Raw genomic sequence first — 23,154 nt, forward strand, 5'->3', positions numbered from 1 at the left:
AACCTACCGAAGGAGACAAAAGACCTGTATGCAGAAAACTATAAGACACTGATGAAAGAAATTAAAGATGATACAAACAGATGGAGAGATACACCATGTTCTTGGATTGGAAGAATCAACACTGTGAAAATGACTATACTACCCAAAGCAATCTACAATCCCTATTAAATCCCTATTCAATGCAATCCCTATTAAACTACCAATGGCATTTTTCACAGAACTAGAACAAAAAATTTCACAATTTGTATGGAAACACAAAAGACCCCGAATAGCCAAAGCAATCTTGAGAAAGAAGAACAGAGCTGGAGGAATCAGGCTCCCTGACTTCAGACTATACAAGAAAGCTACAGTAATCAAGACAGTATGGTACTGGCACAAAAACAGAAATATAGATCAGTGGAACAGGATAGAAAGCCCAGACATAAACCCACGCACATATGGTCACCTTATCTTTGATAAAGGAGGCAAGAATATACAATGGAGAAAAGACAGCCTCTTCAATAAGTGGTGCTGGGAAAACTGGACAGTTACATGTAAAAGAATGAAATTAGAACACTGCCTAACACCATACAGAAAAATAAACTCAAAATGGATTAAAGACCTAAACGTAAGTTCAAACACTATAAAACTCTTAGAGGAAAACATAGGCAGAAGACCTTATGACATAAATCACAGCAAGATCCTTTTTGACCCACCTCCTAGAGAAATGGAAATAAAAACAAAAATAAACAAATGGGACCTAATGAAACTTAAAAGCTTTTGCACAGCAAAGGAAACCATAAACAAGACCAAAAGACAACCCTCAGAACGGGAGAAAATATGTGCAAATGAAGCAACTGACAATGGATTAATCTCCAAAACTTACAAGCAGCTCATGCAGCTCAATATCAAAAAGCAAACAACCCAATCCAAAAATGGGTAGAAGACTGAAACAGATATTTATCCAAAGAAGATATACAGATTGCCAACAAACTCATGAAAGGATGCTCAACATCACTAATCATTAGATAAATGCAAATCAAAACTACAATGAGGTATCACCTCACACTGGTCAGAATGGCCATCATCAAAAAATCTACAAACAATGCTGGAGAGGGTGTGGAGAAAAGGGAACCCTCTTGCACTGTTGGTGAGAATGTATATTGATACAGCCACTATGGAGAACAGTATGGAGGTTCCTTAAAAAACTAAAAATAGAACTACCATACGACCCAGCAATCCCACTACTGGGCATATATACCCTGAGAAAACCATAATTCAAAAAGAATCATGTACCACAATGTTCACTGCAGCTCTATTTACAATAGCCAGGACATGGAAGCAACCTAAGTGTCCATCGACAGATGAATGGATAAAGAGGATGTGGCACATACAGACAATGGAATATTACTCAGCCATAAAAAGGAACGAAATTGAGTTATTTGTAGTGAGGTGGATGGACCTAGAGTCTGTCATACAGAGTGAAGTATGTCAGAAAGAGAAAAACAAATACCGTACACTAACACATGTATATGGAATCTAAAAAAAAAAAAAAAATGTTCTGACGAACCTAGGGGCAGGACAGGAATAAAGGGGCAGACATAGAGAACGGACTTGAGGACATTGGGGAGGGGGAAGGGGAAGCTGGGACGAAGTGAGAGAGTGGCATGGACATACACACACTACCAAATGTAAAATAGTTAGCTAGTGGGAAGCAGCCGCATAGCACAGGGAGATCAGCTCGGTGCTTTGTGACCATCCAGAGGGGTGGGATAGGGAGGATGGGAGGGAGACGCAAGAGGGAGGAGATATGGGGATATATGTATATGTATAGTTGGTTCACTTTGTTATAAGGCAGAAACTAACACACAATTGTAAAGGAATTATACTCCAATAAAGATGTTAAAAAATATTAATAATAAAATAAAATAAAATAATTACTCTTTTCTCAGCCTCACACACCTGGAATCTTGTTTCACATATATTGAAAAAGACAATACTTCAGATAAAGATTACAATACAGTGTAATATTGTGATACAAAAATTACAGAGTTTGTTAAAAATCTGTTTAAATCATGCAATCAATGCTTCAAAACTGTAACTAGGAAATAAGGTACTATCGTTGGTATGCTTTAACTGTCTTCATAAATCCTACTTCTTGGTAGGTCTGTTCTAACCAAGAAGCGTATGTATTGCTTCTGGTTCCAGTGGGATCTTAGAAAAGCATTAGGGGTTAAAGAGCATGCTGGCCCCTTAGTGCCTGTAGTGCCTGGAAGCCAGTACAGTACATGGTGCAGTGTGTTCCCTTCTTGGTTTATTTCATCAGGAAGCAGCCTCAGGAAGTTTTGCCAATGAACCGATCATGCAAAATTCTACATCTTCCAATGCTCCTTCTGGGTCCTTATTAATAAATCTCATGGAGTGATTACCATTTGTTTTCCTCTTATAAATGACATTCTCTATACATGGGACCTTCATGTCAGGTACAAATATAAAATTATGCAGAAATCCATTTGATGATTTAATACATATTCATTAAGAGTTAGTTACAAAAATAAAAATACTCAAATAGCTTGATGGCTGTAAATTAAGCCATTTTTAACAGGTCATTTGGTAGAAATAATATTCATTTAACCCATCACTACATACTAATTATAGACACACATGAAAATTTTATCAAGACTTACAGTGTGTAAGAGTCTTTTGGAAAATAACCCCAAACTGAATTCCATAAAAAGTATTATACCTGAGCAATGATTTGTTCTCCATCGTTGTATACTTTGGTGCCTATCACATCCACCACTTTCAGGCGCTCAGAAACCTATAAAGGAAAAAAAGATAATACACTTGATAATACTGTATTTGTATTTAATAATACAAATACAGTTGTATTTGATAATACAAATGGGTTTGAACTGTGCAGGTCCCCTTATCTGCAGATTTTTTTCAATAAATATACAATTGGCCCTCTGTATCCACAAATGCGGAACCCGGGGGCTAAGGAGGGCCCAGTGTGAGGGACTTGCGCATCCGCAGATTTTGGTATCCACCGGGGTGGTCCTGGAACCAATCCCTGTGGAAACATAGGGACAACTGTATTAAACAGACTAATCAGGTAATCGTAACTATTTCAGGCGTTTAAAAATGGTAGCCTATAGGCCAAATAAATTGAGCAGCGTGTGGGTTTGTGTGTGTGTGCATGTGTGTGTTATATTAATTAACTGCCAGCATTTTAAACAAATTTTTCATAAAAACTTGAATTTCCAGCTTCTCTTGAAAAATCAGGGCATTCAGCAACACTCAGCCCTTATTTCCATGCAGCAAAAATAAACTCTGGTGGGCTAGCAGCTGTTTCTGGAGCACATGTTTTCAAGTTTACCATTTCTTCTTTTTATGTACCTAGCTCTAAAGGCGTGTGAATTTCCAACCCCTGACCTATTTTTATTTAAAGAGATCTGCTGCTGGAGAAGATCAGCTGCCCAATATGCATTCTGAAATGTGGCCCGAACTGCTACTCGGTGGATACTGACAAGCCAACAAAGAGACATGTTAGCAGGCTGGTCCGTCAGCCCCAAGGATTCTGGCCGAGATGCTAGAAGGATGGCACTGCTATCGCTAAGGTGGGGAAGAGAGGGAAGGAGGTTTGGGACGTGTTAGGTTTGAGATGTCTTTTAGACATCCCAGAAGAAATGTTAAATATGCAGTTAGATAAATGAGCCTAGTGTTCAAGGGCAGGGCCTTGCCCGGTGATGTCAATTTTAAGAAGCATCAACATAATTTAAAGCCAGGGGATTTGCCAAGTTCACCGTGTGAATAAGTGTAGCCTGAAAAAAGAAAGAGAGACCTTAGACGGTCAATTTTAAGAGGAAAGGAGGAAAGGAATAAAGAAGGAGAGGCCAGTGAGGACATTCTGTATTTAGATAACCTCTTCCTATAAAGGCTATTGCCTACATTTATGTGACTAGTTTAAGTCTGCTTTTAGATAGAGACCACATATAAATCTGCTATAGATGCTCCTAGGAGTCTATTACTTGTAAACGACAAAACAAATGCAGTTACAGGCAGTAAAAGAGATACTAAGCTATAAAAACACCGCAATCTTTTCAAATGAAAATATGGATAGATTATTATTCAAAGAAACCTTCGACAGAACTAAGTATTCCTAACAAAACAGAATCTTTTAAAGCAAAATAAAATAAAAGCACAAACATATACTTACTTCCAAAGATTTAAGGAATGGCAGTGACTCAATAAAGCTTTCATACATTTTTCTCTTTTTGGCATTATTTTTTACAATTATCCTCCTGAAGGTTACCCTGTCCTAAGGCAGAATATCAAATACAAAGATAGTTAAAAGGTAGACTTTATGGAGAAAGAAAGTTTGAAGAAATAGTTTCATTTTATTCCCTGTAAGGAACAAACAATAATTGAAGATTCTGAAATAGAAAATTAACATTACTACACTTCTAATATGACTCATTTCAGATTTTTATTTCTTTAAGCATAAATATAGAACCATATTCATGTTTTTTAAAGAAAGCAACAGTTAACTTTTTATTCAGAACAGAGATCTGACCAACGTGTAACTGGCAGACTACACCCACTAGGTGGCGCTGTCGCACCATTTAAAAAATATACCAGCTCCTTGTTGGTTTTCCACCCCCAGCTTTTGGAGATACAATTGACCTACAGAATACTGTGTAAGTTTAAGGTACACAACATGTTGATTTGATATATATTGTCAAATGATTACTACAGTAGGGTTAGTTAACACCTCTATCACCTCACATAATTACCACTTCTTTTTTGTGGTGACAACATTTAAGATGTACTCTCTTAGCAGCTTTCAAGGATGTAACACAGTATTGTTAACTATAATCATCATTTGTACACTGGATCCTCAGAACTTATTCATTTTATAACTGCACCACCCCCCAGGCCCTGGCAACCACCATTCTGCTCAGTTTCTATGAGTTCAAACTAGCTCTGAGTTCTTTTGCTATAGATAACAGCCCTGGAGTGTTACAATTCGGTGGGACATGACTAGCATTGTTTTTGAGTTATAACTGGCATACGACATTATATTAGTTTCAGGCATACAACATAATGATTCAATATTTGTATATATTGTGAAATGATCACCACAATAAGTCTAGTTAACATCCGTCACCATACATAGTTACAGAATTTTTTTCTTGTGATGAAAACTTTTAAGATATACTCACATAGCAACTCTCAAATATACAATACAGTATTATTAACTGTAGTCACCCTGCTGTACATTACATCCCCAGGATGTATTGATAACTGGAAGTTTGTACCTTTTGACTCCCTTCACCCATGGCCAGCATTTTTATTAAAAAAAACAAACAAAAAAACCAGAATAGGAAATCTGAGTGTGCATCCCTTTTAGTAAAATGTTGAGTTATGTATTTATTTCAGTTATACACAAAGGCGCACACACACACGCACTGGTGGTGACATTTCCTAATGTGTTTATTGTGGGTTGCGGTAAAAAATACATGAAAACCAGTATCAGAAAATGTTTTTAAATCATGAAAGTACAATGTAAAGCGATGTTGAAAAATTATTGACTCTAGGGTTTTTGTCACCTTTTGAAAAAGGTGCACAGAAAAACTACAACTTTCTTGAATAGACTCTGATTCCAGTGTTTATCATGCTCATCATTCTAAAATGTTCCTATGTTTATACTACTTAACCCCAAAGATACCACACTGAATTAAGGAACTAGGGAAAACTTTAAAGGTAATGGCTCAAAGAATGGTTTTCCTACAAATTTTATATTTTAAAAATTCCTACAAAACATTATTTTAGTTCTCAGTTAAGAGTCCCTAGAATTATGTTACTTCGGCATACACTGATAACTGTACCATCTTAATATAAAATAAATTAATTGGGATATGTTCTTTAATTAATAAATTACTATGCCAACATATTAGGGCTGAATTTAAATGAACTGATATGATGGAGAAAAATACCAGTGAGGATATAAGTCTCTAGGAAATTAAACATGCTGTTCTCCAATTTAGTTTACTACAATTTTATAAGGGCTGTAATTTGGACTTGTACTCTTAATCATTTTTATAAAAAGAGAAAAATTTTCAAGATAATTAGTAAAAATATTGAAATAATTTCCAAGTCTGGTTCTGCATCAGAATCAGCTGTTGTTTTCTAAAAAAAGATTTATTCTAACATCCCAGACTTTAATGACTCAAAATCTCTGCATATAGCACTCTATAATAATCTGTATTTCGTAAAAGCTCCCCGAGTGATTCTGATATATAATCAGGTCTGGGAACCAGCTGCAACACCATTTTATGAACAGAGTTTACTGCAAAACAGAGAAGACTAGAAATAGGTTAGCAATTTAGAAATTAACCGTAATGAGCTACACATCTCAGGAAAAACTTTCTATTAGTGCCCACCTCTTCACACCCACTGTGACATATAAATAAAATCCACAAAGTCCCATTTCAAATGTTTTCACCCTAGTCATTTCAATCAATCACTGCCCCTCTGAATCACCAGCATGGTCTTGTAGATCAGTTAATCCCCCAAGGTTAACAGTGACTTAGTCTTATTTACAAAGTTAGACTATTCTACAAAGGACTTTTCTCTTGAGATTTGCTTATCTTTACACCTGCACTTATGTGGCAGAGCTCCAACCTGTTGGTCTTAAAAGCAAAATCTCTTTTCTACTCGGCTTTTGCTGAAAGTGGGCTAGTTAGGTGAGCTGCTAAGAAAGCAGGTTTGAAGTATTAATTATGTTAAATATTATAATTTTTTAAAAACACCTATTGCACTTATGCACATCCCCAAGGTGATCATCACAAACTGCCCACTTTCATAAAGCTTGAAACATGTACAGATTAGTAACAAAATCTCTGAAAATGCTTAATCCTACCTGAGAACATAAGTATCACACGCCCTGGGAAATGCTGGGCCTTTGTCCCTAGTTCAAGGTTCCTTCCAGGGCTGAGAGAACTATCAGTATTCAAAGGGCAACCCGCTAAGTGTGTGACCTTGTTCCAAGGACCTGCCGGGAGAAGGCTTCCTTACCACGTGACAGTCTGACCCTGGCTGGCAACCCTATCAGGATGATTAAATTTTAAATGATACCTTCCTTAATGAAAGAGATAGAGACCCGCGGCTGCGAGGGCAGGCAAATGCTTCCTAGGGGCCAAGTCTGCTCGGGTTTGGAGTGTTTATTTTGCTGGCTTTGGGTATTCAAATCTTTGATAGCCCTTAAGACACTTCAGCTCCCTTCCACCTGAAACAATTCCAATTTTGCTTCCACCACTTAAAAAGTGACTCATCACATTTTTAATAAGTAAACAGCAACTGCCTGGGTCTAATAAGAAGACATGCACAATATGTCTTGTTTCTCTGATCAACAGCTATTTTTATCAGTTGGATCCACGGCGGAGTCAAAGGCTGAGTGGTGGCTGAATAATGTGTAACTTCTCTGAAGCTACAGTCCTTGGGAAGGAGATTGTTAGCAAACTTCCTGTTACTTCAACCTCGCCTCCTTCCACGAAAGGATTTGAGAGAAATAACCGAGTAAACGCATGTCAAAACTATAGGATGGGATGTTTTCAACAATTTTAAAAGGAAATACAAGTATTGTCAACACTCCCTTTAAATCAGGGCTGTTTAAAGTGTGTCCTGGGCACCGGCAGCCACTGGTGTCTCCTGGGAGCTGGTGAGAAATGCAGAATCACAGGCCTCATCCCAGACCCGGTGAATCTGAATCTGCATTTTAACTGGATTCCCAGGTGATCCCTAAGCACCAGATTAAACACAGTCCAGAATCAGCTTGCCTTCGGTCGGCTACTCTGCATCCTAAGATCATCTATGAAAAGAATCTCCCTCCCCCACCAACCCAAATGTTTGGGTTTTTAAAAAATATTTATTTACTTGGCTGTGCCAGGTCTTAGTTGCGGCACATGGGATCTTCGTTGCAGCATGTGGGATCTTTAGTTGCGGCGTGAGGGGGTCTTTAGTTGCAGCATGCGAACTCTTAGTTGTGGCATGCGGCATCTGGTTCCCTGACCAGGGATCGCACCCGGGTCCCCTGCACTGGGAGCATGGAGTCTTGGCCACTGGACTGCCAGAGAAGTCCCCCAAATGTCTTTAAACCAACTTTTAAGTCTTGTAGAAACAGCACAATTAAGAAATTTTCTTTAAAAGCCCAGGTCTGAGAGTCCCAACCCCCGAGAGTCTGATTAAGTTTGTCTGTGGTAGGGCCTAGGTGAGATAATTTTTTTTTTTTAACACCTCCAAGAAATTCTGATGTGCATCCACGTGAGAAGCACAGGCACCAAGTATTTTTTCTCCACACAGCTGCTTGGCAATGCAAAGTTGTTACCAATCAATTTATACAGCACGGAGAGACTCAGTTTACAGTGGTTTCTCAAGCATGCATGAGAATCACCCAGTGGGCTTGCTCAAATACAGACTGCTGGGCCCCATGGCCAGAGTTTCTGAGTCAACGGGCCTGAATCAGTAAGTGGGGCGTCAATTTGCATTTCTAGCAAGTTCCCAGGTGATAGAGATGCTACAGGGCAGGGGCCCACACTCTGGGAACCACAGATGATAACATTTACCACAGATAGGTATCTGAAAAAACAGCACTGAAGCCTTTGTTTGTGTGGCTGGTTGGTTTTTAAGAGTGGGTAAAAGAGGAACATTTTGGATCTGAGTGTCTTTCCCACGGCCAGCAGGTTAAACTCCTGACTCAATTTGGGAAAAGAACATGAAGTTTTAACTCAGCACAGTCTTAGTGTCCAATAGTTCAGCATCTAGTACTTGCTTAATAAATTCCCTGATGACTGATGATGATCCCAAATAAATCTACCTATTAGAACTAAAGTACTGTAGCCACCTGGCTTCTGTCATCATGATTTTTACAAATGACATTCAGGTCAAATAAATACTTCACTCACCAAGCCCCACAGAGCACCAGGAGAGGTAGCAGTGATTGTAGCTGCTCTGGGCGTATTGTACATTAAGGCCAGTTCGCCAAAACTCCCACGATTGTCATAGTTGCCAACACACCTTCCAACACCATCACATTTCACGTAGATATCAAACGTTCCTCTGTTGCACATGTGAAAAAGAAGACGCAAAAGTAATTCAAGTAAAATCTCATCACGATAAAACATGAGCCCTGGGAAATACAATCTCATTCTTTTTTTTAAAAAAAATCATTTATTGCTTAGTCTTATGGCTGGGACATCATAACACATTCACCCAGTTAAAATTTTACATGTCTAGAAGGGTGAATAGTGACCTGGCCCAGCCATTCAGTTTCCTCCCAGATACGCCACTGCTCCCAGCTTCTTCTGCATCCTTGCAGAGATCTTTCCGTCGGGGAACAGCGGGAGCTGGGTGAGCGCAATGAGAGCTGTCCACAGGCACAGTAAGGTAACACGAGTCCTCCCTGAGACTCAGGACACACCCAAGGGTGACAGCCGAGGATGGGCTCTTATTTTCCTTTCCCCTCTGATGACAACAAGTAATAAAAGGGCATCAATATGTGAAAAAGACACCACCAGTTCCAGACAAGCAGGAAGAAGAGACCATCCACGGGATGAGGGTAAGGCCCATACATGCGCCTGCTGTCTCATCGTCTGGGGTAAATGAGACTAAACAGCAAATATTTAAGGTATTGAAATAAACGATAAAAATATAACTAAGACTGCAACCAAATGCAATATGCAAAGACAACCATCTGAAGGAATGTGTGTGAATCTGCTGACTGCAGTGATCTCTGAGTATAAGAATTGTGGAGGATTCTAGGGACATTCACTACGTAATTAAAGAGTTTTTGTTTCTAAAACGAATATGTATTACTTTTGAGATCAGAAGAAAAGAATTTTTAAAAAGAATATAGCTCTAACAATCTGGTCAGGCACTGCTTGTACAGTACTTACAGGGTCCTTTATTATCTACAGGAGGGGCCGGCAAGCTGAGGCCCAAGACTGGCTGCCTGCTTGTGTAAATCAAGTTTTATTGGAAAGACAAACACAGCGGCACTTTCTGCATTCTCTGTAGCTGACTTGTGCTATGACAGCAGAGTTGAGTAGCTGCAACGTAGACCTCATGGCCCAGAAAGCCTGCAAAATTTACTCTCTGGCTCTTTATACCATCTGGCCCTTCATGTTAGACTGACCCCACAATCTAAAAGTGGTAGAAATTCAGGCTAAGTGTCTGATCCTGGTCTTTTTACAGTCGTTCTGTGCTTATCTTTTAATTGGGTTTCTTTTTCTAGGCAAGTGAAACTGTCACTGCGCTGCATATTATCCAGATCCTGTATTTCTGGAAACTGCATTCTTCTTGTGGAGAACTGTCTTTCCATGTACTGTATCTTAGCAGAGAACACGGTTTCAGGGCTTGCTGAAACACCTGTGAGGGCAGACAGGAGAAACTCTTTGGCTTTATTCTGTTGGCTAAACTCTCTAGCAAAGACAAAACAGGGAGTGTTTTTAAGATTAAGAAAGGATTATCAATGGTAAAGATACAACAAAAGCAAACACATAAGATATTAGAGACAAAAGATATTCATGAATAAGAATAACTGGCTTTTAATATAATTCACAGCTAGAATGGCTGTTTCAGGGATACCCTCTGGAATTTGTTTCATGAATAGTTATTTTTCAAGTATAGATTAATTTTTCTATTTATACTCTTTACACGTTTGCACTAAAACTGTTTTCTATGTTTTCTACTTTGAATAGGATAAAATACACAACAAATGAGTTGACGAGAAGTACAGTGAGATACTAGTCCAGCTGAAATCATATCAGTCTAAAAATCTGCTAAAATACCGTGTGCTGCCTTTTCATGTAGATTTCTCCCCTGAGAACGTGAGGCCCTGGGCAGGGCAGAGCCACGAAAAGAGCACACACAGTGGCCAAGAGACCCGGATGCTGGGTCAGCTCCACACGCATCATCTGGGTGACCTTCGCCGACTCGCATCACTTCTGTGGGCCTGAAAGCTGTCATCTGTCAAAACGGTGACAAGGATCTAACTGAAAAGGGAAGGTGCTATATACAAATGTAAGGCGTTTTTATAGTCAAAATACCTACTAAAAGAAAATTATTCCTGTACTACCTTTGGGGTTCGCATAGACCCCTACAGTTCAATACGATTCAACAGCTGAGTGAATTTCTGAGGTGTTTCGTTGATGAAAGCTGTTAATGGTACCAGAATCATGACTTTAATTTACATGTGGGACAATTCTAAAATCATAGAGTCCAGCCCCAGCCCTGGCTAGTGCAGCTCTCCCAGGTCACCACGGACTTAGGGTTGAGGGACTGAGGGACTCGGAGAGCATGTGCTACTGATGCAGGAAAGGTACCACCCACAGAGCCCAGATCAGGGAACGAGGGCTAAGCAGACGGGGGCGGGGGGTGTGATTTTCTGCGGAGCCTCTGAGTAGAACACAACTTGGCCCAGAGAAGCAAATGTAATCCGACAAATCAGGCTGGGAGATGATCTGTGTTCCATGCAAGCAGGGCGGGGGTTGGTGGTGGTGGGGTGCTTGGGGAAGCCAAATGTCTCATCAAGACCTCATCACCATGTTACAGAAGTGCAGAAATGAAGACCCAGTCCAGGCTGCGCCCCCCTTTTACATCTTAGGGTTGTTACCTAAGTATTGCTAAAAGCACCCTGTTCTTTTTTTTTATGTTATTTTATTTTAATTTTTTATAGCTGATTTTAATTTATTTTTTGATACAGCAGGTTCTTATTAGTTATCTATTTTATACAAATTACTGTATATATGTCAATCCCAATCTCCCAATTCATCCCCCCCAGCCACCCCGCTTTCCCCCCTTGGTGTCCGTCCGTACGTTTGTTCTCTACATCTGAAAAGCACACTGTTCTTTGATGAAGTCAAGCACAACTTAAATTTTCTGAAATTAGATTTTCAATATAAATGCAGGTCTTCTCACTTAAATAATTTCTCTACAGAGTTTCTAATAGACAAATATAATAATGCATAAACAATTTCTGGAAAGACACGCAAATTACTCACTCTGCTGATTAGATGATGCTAAAGCAGCAGGAAGAGAGACTAACTTTTCACCTTAGGCCCCTCTGAAATATCTGAATCTTTTAAACCATTAGCACGTTTTACTTCATTAAGTAATGACAGAAGAAACTTTTTAGAAAACATAATAACAGATTGAGTTATACGGATTCAATATCCCAGATGTTGTATTATGCTGCTATTCTCACAGTAACAGCCATCTCTAACTCTGTAACAGGCATCACTACCTCTCAGTTAGAAGTTAACAAATGAGGAGGCTCCCAGTAAATGACAGATTTCTAGATTAACCAAAAGTCACCAGTCTTCCATACACTATGCCTCTTTCCATGATGTAGCACGGTTTCACTGCATGGGTTCACTGTAGGTGTGTAGGGCCAGTTACACAGGAATAAGGGTCAAGAGGCAATAGCAATTATCGTACATTAATCTGTCAGTCGTTACAATAACCACTGAGATTTTCACAAAAGGTTCATTACATTTCAGCAGCGAAGTTACACAAAACTTACCTATCAATTACATAAAAGTTGTCGCCATCATCACCTTGATCAATTACATGTTCTCCTTCCTTGACCAATTTTTCAAACATGGCATCTAATACTTGAGACATCTGCTCCTATTTTTCAAAAAAGAAAAGACAATCTTGGTTTATCTAGAACATGTTTAGCTTTATATTTAAAGAACCATAATTAGCTTATACTTCTGTGAACAAGCTCAAAGAAATGGAAATATCATCACGGCCATTAAGTCTTGTCAAAAAAAATACACAGAATAGTCCTCGTCACCACATACAAACCAGATGATTATATATTTACTCTCATATTCAGTACCTGAATAAAAGTAATTATAATTAGTCTATTTTAGAATGTTTGCAACTATCACCACTTTAATATGAAAAATTAACTACCAAACCATCATATACCTTGTGAAATATAATCTTAGCAACTAAAATGATCAAGTTAATAAAGAACTACTGCAAATGTCTTTTAAAGATACCTAAACTTTTACAAAACTTCCCTATTTTGGTCATCACTAGAATTTATATAGAGATTACCTCTATAAATACTTAGTGAATTTAAATCCTGACTCCAATCCTTCTTGGTTTAGCACCAAAAACAAAATAGAACCAAACCAACAAGAGCAAAACCAAAAAAGATTGTAGCAAATATTCCATCACTATCTTTTCTCACTAAGGTTCTCTTCAAGAAGCAACCACACACCTCCCTAGGACAGATTTATTAAAACTGAAGCCAGAAACATCAAACCTATCAGTCAATAACTATTTAAAAATTTTTATTCTAAAAGCTATAGAATTTTTAGAATAGAATTTTTATTCTAAAAGCTAAAGTGTGCTTTTCAAGGCTTAAGGATAAACCTCGGCTAGTGAGAATAAACTAGGAGGCAAAAGAAATCTTTCCTCAGAACAAATACAGGAACAATTCAAAAACCTTTGAATAGTTAAAAACAAATGGATACGGAGAAACAGTATGGTGCACAGGAACAGAAACGTCAGAAGTCATAAGAAGGCTTCAAGTCACTCCCAGGCCAAAATCAATTACTATTATAAACAAATTAAGGAGCTGAAGACAGATTAGAGGGGGAAAAAGATGCAAGTGGAAAACACAGGTTGAAGAAACAAAATATTCTGGATCAGAGCATGAACAGACCACGTGTGATTCTCTTCTTTTTGAGACGCCATTAACATTTCATAGAGACTATCAAGGTACGACTCCACAACCATGAGAATGGGAAGGGGAAACTGGCAGAGAGATTTCTAGAGCAAAGGGAAGTTAAATGGGGGCAGAGAAAGCATGCAGCCCAGAGAAGGGCAGGTGGGGCTGCAGTGTGGAGGGGCTGACCACCTGTCAGAGCTCCAAAGGCTCCAGACTGGGAAACACCCGGTCCGGTCTGAACGGGACTGAGACACAGCTGAAACAGGTAGACCGATTCAAAATCCTCCACGATCGGTTGATACCTTCCTTCCAAATGCCTCAACCCTGAACACAGAACACCTGGCAACCGAATATTAACCCCAATTCTTCCCAGACAAAAGATCAGAGTCAGGTTCTTGGGAGAAACTGAATAAATGAGAACTAGAACAGCTACTGTGAAGACCGGTGCCCTGGCACAAGGGCCTTCACTTGCTGGGATGAGGGGTTCCCCCATGTTAACAGCTGGCCCCCTGTCACTCAACCAGCAGGACACTGGTGGACAGCCCTGCCATACTTATTCAGGGCTCCACATCAGCTTTCCGTGGCCCCTCTGGTAGCCTACAAGACTAAGATAAACAGCAGTATAACACCAAATGAGCTAGAAAATTCAAGAACAGTGACGAGCTTTCAGAAAGTTCTACTTTGTATACCCAGAGATGTTCAAGACAATGTTATATCCATGAGATGAAAAACAGGATATTTAGAAAAAGGGCCAATCACAGAAAAATGGGTAAGTTGAAAACTGAAAACATGATTACCAAAATTTGAAAACTGAAAACATGATTACCAAAATTTTTTCTTCCTTTTAAATATTTTATTTTTGAGAGCAGTTTTAGCTGCTCCACCCCCTACCCTGCCACCACAGTGACCTCAGACACACCTGACTGTTACTTTCTCTGCTTAAAATGCTACTGTCTATAGTGTGTGTCCGCTGCTACGGTGCGGCATGCCACGTTGCTTCTTCCTGACGTGGCACACACGTCTGAGCCCCACCACTGGAAGTTTTAGCTTCACAGCAAAATGTAGCGAAAAGCATAAAGAGTTCTCATAAACCCCCTGCCTCCCCCCAGCCTCTCCCCTACTGTCAACATCCCCACCAGAAGGTACATTTATTACAAGTGATGAACCTACACTGCCATCATTATCACACAAAGTCCGCAGCTGACATCTGGGTTCACCTTTGGTGCGGTGCTGTACACTTGGTGCGTTTTGACAAATGCGTAACATGTACCTCCCATTACAGAATTTTCTTGTAAAAGAACTAAGAAGGTAAATTAAAATAAAAACTTCAAAGAAAGTCGACAGATGAAAAGACAGGAGTTCCAGACAAAGAGATATTAGAGATAACAAAGGGGAGAAAATAATCAAAGAAATATGGGATGAATTTTCCAGAACCACAGGATGTAAGTTTTCAGACTGAAAGGGCTCACTCAAGGGCCCGGCACAATCAAGGACCAGAACCTCCACACCCACACGACAGTGTGGTTTTAGAACATCAAAGATACAGACCTGACCTGCAAAGCTTCCAGAAAAGGGGGAAGGAACTCTTAAAAACACAAAAAGGATGTTCAACTTCTTTCAAAATAAAGAGGAATGCAAATCAAAATTGAAAGGAGATACCCTTTTTCACCTGCCAGATTCAGAAAGATAAAAATGTTAGACTAACACACTGGTGGAGATGGTGTGGGAAGGAGGGTTCCTCCCGCAGACGGCTGATGGGAACGGGTCTCAGAGGGCGCACTGTCAACAGTCGGTATCATTTCAAACGCGCTACCCGTCACCTCACTCTTCCTTGTCTAGGAAGTTATTCTGTAACACATTTGTCAAATGACATGTGCATGGGCATTTTTCACTGCAAAATGTGCATTGTAATAGCAAAGAATTGAAAACTCAAGTTTATCTACAGGGCTCTGGATAAATAAGTTTGATACATCCATGCATTGGAAAGCTATGCAGCTATAAAAAAAAAAGTATGGATTTTAAGACCCCCTATCTTTTACTGGAGTTGCTGACAAGCGCGAGAACACTCAAAGAAGGGCAATCAGGAAATCTGAAACCCTGCTGTAGGAGGAACTTCAGTGAACACATGCTATCTGCTGCCACAATGATGATGTCGGTGATTCCAGAGGCCAGGACTGGGACTGCTGGGTGGAAGTTTCTGGAGGTTTTGGAACAATGTAAAGACCTAAGAAGGACAGCTGTCTAGCAGTGACAGGGCAAAGAGATGAGCTCCCTGTTCCTGTCAAGACAGGCTCCCATCTTCCACATGCTGTCAAAAGGGCTCAGTGGTTTTCAAACTGTTTTCTGGAAGCCAGGGATTTTGAGGAGGTGCTTCAGTGATCGATTCTGTAAACAGTTGATTTTTTTAAAATTGAAGTATAGCTGATTTACACTGTTGTGTTAGTTTCAGGTGTATGGCAAATTGATACAGTTATACATATACATTTCAGATTTTTTTCCCTTATAGGTAATTACAAGCTATTGAATATAGTTCCCTGTGCTATATAGTAGGTCCTTGTTGATTATCTATTTTATATATAGTAGTGTGTTAATCCCAAACTCATCCTTAAAGGGTGTTCTAACCATTAAATATTAAAACTAAAGTAAATCAACATGTTCGGATGGATTATATATACATTTTTTATGAAGTAAAATTTCATGTCACATAAAGTTAACCATTTTAAAGTGGACCAGTGGCCACAAAGTTGTGCAACCACCACCTGTACCTACTTTCAAAACATTTCCACAAAAGGAAACCGTGCACCCATTAAGCAGTCATTCCCCATTCTCCCCTCCCACTAGGCCCTGGCAGCTACCAATATGTTTTCTGTCTCTATGGATTTACCTATTCTGGATATTTCATATAATGGAATCACACAATATGTGATCTTTTGTGTTTGGCTTACTTCACTCATTATAATGTTTTCAAGGTTCATCTATGTTATAGCATATATCATACTTCATTCCTTTTTATGGATCAATAATATTCCACTATATATATACGAACACACACCACAATTCACTTACCCATTCACCTGTCGATGGACACTTGGGTTCTTTCCACCTTTTGGCTACTGTGAATAGTGCGACTATGAACATTCATATACAAGTATTTATTGGCACACCTGTTGCAATTCTTTTGGATCTACACATGGGAGTGAAATTGCTGAGTCATATGGTAATTCTATGTTTAACTTTTTGAGAAACGGCCAAGCTGTTTTCCACAGTGCCTGGACCATTTTACTTTACCACCAGCAATGTACCAGGTTCTGATTTCTCCACCTCCTTGCCAACACCTGTTATTTTCCTTTTTAACAAAATGATACCCATCCTAGTGGGGGTGAAGTGGTATTTCATTGTGGTTTCGACTTGTATTTCCCTAGTGACTAATTACGCTGAGAATCTTTTCATGTGCTTATTGGTTATCTGTATATCTTCTCTGGAGAAATGTCTATTATTCAAGAACTCTGCACATTTTAAAGTTGGGTTGTCTGTCCTTCTGTGGTTGAGTTCTAAGTGTTCTTTCTATATTCTGAATACGAGGCCCTTCTATAAAGCTCTTCTAAGAGTTTTATAGTTTTACAGCTTACATTTAGGTCTTTGATCCATTTTGAGTTAATTCTTGTACATGGTGTGAAGTAGGAGTCCAAGTCCAACCTTGTTCTTTTGTGTGTGGATACCCAGTTGTCCCAGCACCATTTATTGAAAATAAATTTTTTTTCACTTTTCCCAGTGAATGATCTTGGCATTTTTGTTGAAATCAAATGGCCACAGATATATGGGTTTGTTTCTCGACTCTCAACGCTATTCCATTGTTCTGTATGTCTATCCCTATGCCAGTAACACACTGTTTTGATTACTGCAGCTTTGAGGTAAAAGTTTTGACATTGGCACGTGTGAGTCCTTCAACTTTGTTCTTCTTTTTCAATATTATTTGGGGTGCCTCTTCTTGTATATACAATGTTAAAACATTAGACAACAGCAAAACACAATGTGTTTTCATGGTTTAGCTTTATAATACATAAATGCTACCAATTTAAACTTTTATAAAAATAAATACTGATAAAAATAATATTAAGAAAGAATATGAAAACTCTATAAATACAGATAAAGTGTTAGGAAAAAAAAAAAAGAACTGGGCAAGAACTCTACGTGTAGAGTTTGCTGCCACCAAAATTTTAAAAAGAATATACTTGTATATACATAGAGTAACCCTAGAAAAATATGCATGATAGTGCTAAAAGAACTTGGCTCCTGAGAAACTGGATTGCTGGGAGACAGGGATAGAAGGGAGATCTCCTTTCACTGACTACTCTTTTGTTCCTTTTGAATTTTTGTAAATTCTATATGCATACTGATTTAAATTTTTTAATTAATTAAAAAACCAAACTCTCCATTTAAACAGAGAACATAACATTACATCTTTATGTGGGTAAGAAAAACTTTGAGAAGAAAGAGGGTGATGGGTTTGCAGGACATGGCTTTCATCCCCTCCCTGGGTCCCCGTGTGAGCTCTAGCACCTATGTGTGAAACAGCAAGCAGCCAGGGCTGAAGATGAAGCCAATGGGGGGCAGTAAGACAGTGCCTTCTCGATGTGGTGCTAATTGGGAGTTCATCAACCCAGGCGACATACGGTCACCTATCAAAATTATGAAGTTTGATTAAATAGTTTACTAATATTTTATTTTGCTTATTATTTATATTTCAACTCATTTAGAGCAGACGGGGGCAGGGGGGGACTATCAGCTTTACTGATTAGCTAGCTCTAGCCCTGAATGTCAAATGGAGAAAAAGATGAAATATAGTGCTATAGCAAATTTTTTTTTGTTATTTTGGAATTAGCTGCATTTTAAAACGTTATCAAGCTTAAGAATTTGTACATGGATATATGCAAAAGTAACCCCTGATAAAATACAGAACAACTATTTCTTTTAGAACTTCTCTATGTGACAAGTGTCTGTTCTAGTCAATCAAAATGTAATTTCCCCATAATTATGCACAGAGTGAAAAGAACATAGGAAATATTTAATATGCAGAGGCTTATCTCGGTGACTGACAGCTACTGTAGGAAATCCACATCTTATTCGCCTACAGAATGTAAATTAGAGACTGAGCTCGGTAAAAGGGCTTTGACTCCCTTAAAAAATAACAATTTACTCTCCATTAATGAAAGAGCCTATCACATAGCATAAGAAGATTATTTCAGTTTGCCTAAAATTAGAAATATTTCAGAAGAAAAATGGCCTACTGAGTCGAGCATTAAAATATTCATGAAAAGAACATCTTCAAAGAGGTTAATAATTATAAATGCTGTGCTCAATGTATGAATATACAGAACTCCAAGGAAATATGTTCTGAGGTCTAGGAGATGCTAGATTTTCAAGCTAAACAACGCCTTTAGGAAAGTCAAGTGAGATAGTGGATGCAAAGCCAAGACTGTTCTTCTTGCTGGTTAGTAATTACTGCTTCCCCTTCCTCCTTCCAAGTTTTTCCATCTCAGGAAAAGGTACCACCTCCCGCAGCCAGACTCTGGGGGTCATCTGAGACTATTTCTGTCGGGTCCCGATTCATTCAGTCAGCAGGTACCAACTTCTGCTCGTCCTGAGTATTTTATGAAACCATCCCTTCCCCCCTCCTCCTTAGTTGGGCGTGTTTCTTTTCCCTGGACCACAGCATGGCTCTTTCCTGGATCCATTTCCTGGCATGGATCGCGGTGCGGTTTCCTCACTGAGCTCCTTTCCTTTGTTCCTGACCTATCGTCTCTCGCCTTTAACTCCACCCCCTACCCTGCCACCACAGTGACCTCAGACACACCTGACTGTTACTTTCTCTGCTTAAAATGCTACTGTCTATAGTGTGTGTCCGCTGCTACGGTGCGGCACGCCACGCTGCTCCTTCCCGACATGGCACACACGTCTGAGCCCCACCACTGGATGTCTTCCACTTTAGACTCCAGCGTTAACGCGTTCTGTGCTTTTCGTTCAGCTGGCGATTTCCGACTCATTTTCTGAGGCTCATCTCAGGTGGCCTCTCCAGCTTCCTGGATCCTCACGTGGGGCTGAGAGAGCCTCATCCTCTCATAGCACCCTGACCGTATTACAGCATTTACCATGTTTTACCAAATTGCTTTGTATGTGTATTTGAATCCCTCACTAAATGATAAGTTCCAAGAGCACAAGAACCATGTCTAAGTATTTTTGTGGCATCCTACGCTTCATACAGGCCCTGGAACATAGTGGGTGGTCAAGGAATTGACCTGAAAGGAGCTGCTATATGATAGGCAGATTATATAAGTGGAATATATAATTCAATTTAAATGCATTTGGGTTATGACAAAAATTGTATACGATAAAAAACTAGAAAGCTGCTTAAAATATGAACTTAACTTAAAATCTTCAATCTGCTATGTTTGGGGATAAATTTCTTATTCCAGGTGGTTATTTGCTGAGAAGAATTAATTGTTACTTATTTATATTCTGTATCATTCTTAGAAGGATTTAAGATAGTAGGGAAATAAATCAAGATGGTATGAGCTCAAATTCAAAAAAAGATCTTTTGGAAACAACTATGAAAATATATTTACTTCCTCCCTATAAAACATTCAATAATGATAACTTATGAACTTGGTCATTCATCAATGGGCTTTTTCTTTTTTGTCCCTATGAACTGTGACCTTTAAAATATAAATATTGAAGACCTTCATCAGAGCAGCAAAATCTAAAAAAAGGCTAAAAAAATGCCTATGTTTATAAAAATAACCATTTTAACTTAAGATGCTCCCTGCCAGAATATACCAGGAAAAGTTTTTTTTTTAAATTATTTTAAATGCAACCAAAATTTTCACAATGCTTTAAAAGAGTTAAAGTTGAAATGGCAAGAAAAATCAATTTAATTTACAGGATGGAATAGAATAGGCAGCATGCCAGGAAATTGTAACTGGCAGTGATTTCACTCATGCCTGTTCATCACTTACTGTTTGACTACACAGTATCACTGTTTGGTCACTGCTGAAGCATTAAAATACCAGTTGAACTGAATAGAGAAGCACGCAAACAAAATAACATATGGTAGTACCAAAATACTGACCTTGAACGTTTTCACACTGGCCTCTGGTCCTTCCTACTCAAAGTATGGTTGTGGGCTGACAGCGTTGCCATCACCTGGGACCTTGTGAGAAATGCAGACTCTCAGGCTCCACTACTGATCTACTCAACCAGAATCTGCATTTTTAACAAGATCCTCTGATGATATACAGGCGTATTAAAGCTTGAGAAGTACTGTTTTTGGTGACCCTGAAATTCTCCCACACAAAGCTCTGGCCTGAAAATAGAGAACCTTCTTGGCTGAAGCTTACCCCTAAGGATAAAACTAAGGATTAATTTCATAGCTGTCTTCTGTGTGTATCTGAAGCAAACGAATTAAATACTTAGTTTAGTTCCAATAGCAAAATTATCATCTTATACACACACATAAAGTTGTATCTTTCCACTAATAATTATTTGGTCTCATTCTGGTGGGAGATCATTAGAGGTCATAGTTTCATGTCCTTTATTTCACAGAATCATTATCATTCTAGATAAATGAAATCTGAGATTACTTGGAAGCCCATCAAAATTTAACAAGTTCCTTTTAGTCACTTATTCTACTATTTAATACTACCAGGAAGATTTTCCATTCATAAACAAAATTCCTAAATTTTCTATCTTAATCCCATTTCTTATTCTTCCATTGTTAGAGAAAACTACCAGCAACCCTTTCTTTAGAGCTCCTAGTTTTGCAGACTTGGTGGTAAGTAGAGGACGTGGATCAAAGTGGACAAAACTTGTATTATGTGGCCCTAAAATAAAATCTCCACAGTCACACAATATAATCTGTGATCCTGGAGGATATAACATTAACATAAATGGTATTAGAAACCAAAGAGCTTTTAAAAATAATTTCAGGGTATAATATGACCCAGCATAGAAGACATTGTATAAAGCAGTACTTTCCTCTTTATAAAAAATGGCCTTTTTAAAAAGACCTCATCTTAAAAGAGTGGGTCTTGATTAATGCATCCTTCTCTAGGGCATCAATCCGAAAACTATTAAGATGTTGAGTTTGACCGAAAAAAGAATCGAGGTAAGTTACCAAAGTTGACTCAGGTTTCACATGGGGAACATGGCAGCAGGGGCTCTTTCCCCAATGACCATATAGCAGTGAATAAGCATAATCCGTGATGATGGAAGCAGAGCATTTAGGTCAGGGTGAAGGGCAAAGTCTGAACAGTACGGTCACTCCAGAAATACACCCCAAACCAAAGACTAGAGATTTCAAAAATCTTTACGAAGAAAAAAAAACCCTCTACCTTTAAAGCCAAGTAAAACTTTACTTTAAAAATATGTATAATATGAAAGTCATACATTAAAATAATGACTATTACTGACTGGTGAAAGAGACATTCCCCCATGGGCCCTGTACATCCCTACATGTTCCTGTTGAGTGGGCGAAGAATGCAAAGTCTTAACCTCTCTTCACCTGGGCCACTTCTCAGGGCTGTGTTTGCAGCAAGTAACCTTGAGGGATGAGAAGCCTTCCGCTGACAAACAGGCGCTCACTCCTTGCTATGAGAGCAGCGACCTCCCCAGCTCCTAGAACACAACCCACTGCGTATGCAGACATCTGCAGTGGGGCCTTTACATCGCCCTGGGTGATGTTAGCTTGTAAAGAGGGTGAAGTCCAAGATCCTGCACAGTTCTCCACACGAACACTGAAAAAAACCCGTTGCTACTATTGAGATTTTATCTTACCGGATCCAGGTTCTTAAACAGCAGGATGTCTTTGCAAGCTTCTTGCAATCGATTTCTTTGATCATCAGTTTTTGGATGTATAATCTAAAAGGACACCAAATTAACAATTAGTCTACTCACCTTATTCATAAGGGATAAAATTTCCTAGCAGGATATTAGAAGGAAGAACGGTTAGTGCTGAGGTTCACTTTAGGTGACTAGACATTAACTACCAGCCTGCTAAATAGGGGAAAGTAATACAGTTTGTCTCAGGGAGGTGGTGTACATTCATCAATACAGTACTTGCAAGTTTTTTCAAAGGAGTGTTTCCCCCAGGTTAGCAAGTTCATTCTGTAAGGGTCTGCATTGGCTAATCACTGAAGACACCAAGGCTCCAGTCAGCGGGAACATACAAAAGGACAACATGTTGTAACAGCTATGTTGAAAATCTACAGACTGCCTTTATTCTGCTTAATACTCTTTAATACTGTTTCATACTCTTTACCACTGAATTTAATACTCTTTCAGGATGTAGCTCTTTCCTTCAGAACTTGATAAAGCCTCTAGAAGTGAGTAAATTCTTACCTGTCTATTGCATTAGATGTTAAATGCATTTTTAT

The 23,154-nt window shown here is 38.9% G+C and overlaps 1 protein-coding gene across 1 annotated transcript in view; it reads right to left on the reverse strand.

The window, feature by feature from the left end:
- The window catches only part of PRKAR2B (protein kinase cAMP-dependent type II regulatory subunit beta), a 110,709-nt gene that overhangs the window by 11,092 nt on the left and 76,463 nt on the right, over positions 1-23,154 (reverse strand). The window contains exons 4-8 of the mRNA XM_068550388.1: positions 22,556-22,639; positions 12,563-12,669; positions 8,946-9,099; positions 4,199-4,300; positions 2,726-2,800 (exon numbers count right to left, since the gene is read on the reverse strand). Of these exons, the coding sequence (XP_068406489.1) occupies positions 2,726-2,800; positions 4,199-4,300; positions 8,946-9,099; positions 12,563-12,669; positions 22,556-22,639 (522 nt within the window). The remainder of the gene's footprint in view (positions 1-2,725; positions 2,801-4,198; positions 4,301-8,945; positions 9,100-12,562; positions 12,670-22,555; positions 22,640-23,154) is intronic.

Source organism: Eschrichtius robustus, chromosome 8 (assembly GCF_028021215.1).
Source record: "Eschrichtius robustus isolate mEscRob2 chromosome 8, mEscRob2.pri, whole genome shotgun sequence".
NCBI lineage: Eukaryota > Metazoa > Chordata > Mammalia > Artiodactyla > Eschrichtiidae > Eschrichtius > Eschrichtius robustus.